The 423-nt window shown below is 69.0% G+C and overlaps 1 protein-coding gene across 1 annotated transcript in view; it reads left to right on the forward strand.

The window, feature by feature from the left end:
* Positions 1–423, forward strand: part of DCTN2 (dynactin 2 (p50)) — a gene marked incomplete at its 5' end in the record, with an annotated part of 2,561 nt that overhangs the window by 1,046 nt on the left and 1,092 nt on the right. The window contains 2 exon segments of the mRNA XM_010187553.1: positions 1–57; positions 167–352. The exon segment at positions 1–57 is cut by the window's left edge and continues 29 nt beyond it. Of these exon segments, the coding sequence (XP_010185855.1) occupies positions 1–57; positions 167–352 (243 nt within the window).

A 423-nucleotide genomic window follows, 5' to 3' on the forward strand; every position in this document is an offset into this window, starting at 1 on the left:
GCTGCGGGGCCCCGCCGCAGCTGTGGACTTTGCAGACCCCGATGGTGCCCTGGCCAAGTGAGTGAGGTCCTGGGACCCTGGGGCCGCAGCTCAGGGAGGGGTGGACGATGCCGATGTCCCCACGGGGGGTGTCGGGGCCCCGTGCCCACCTTCTCCCCCTGCCCAGGCGCCTGCTGCAGCAGCTGGAGGTGGCCAAGTGCAGCAAGGCAACGCCGGGGAAGAGCCCCCCCAAAGCCCCCACGCCCATGGGGGACACTGTCACCTTTGAGCTGTACTGGAGGCCGGAGCAGGACCAGTTTGCCCAGACTGCCAAGGTGAGCGTGGAGAGGGAGGGGGAGACCCTGACCCCAAAATTGGGGGGATTCGGTCATCTCACCCCCTCGTCTCTCCCCGGATTGCGGAGCTGGAGGAGCGGGCGGGGGA

Source organism: Mesitornis unicolor, unplaced genomic scaffold, assembly GCF_000695765.1.
Source record: "Mesitornis unicolor isolate BGI_N332 unplaced genomic scaffold, ASM69576v1 scaffold41116, whole genome shotgun sequence".
In the NCBI taxonomy this organism is placed as follows: domain Eukaryota; kingdom Metazoa; phylum Chordata; class Aves; order Mesitornithiformes; family Mesitornithidae; genus Mesitornis; species Mesitornis unicolor.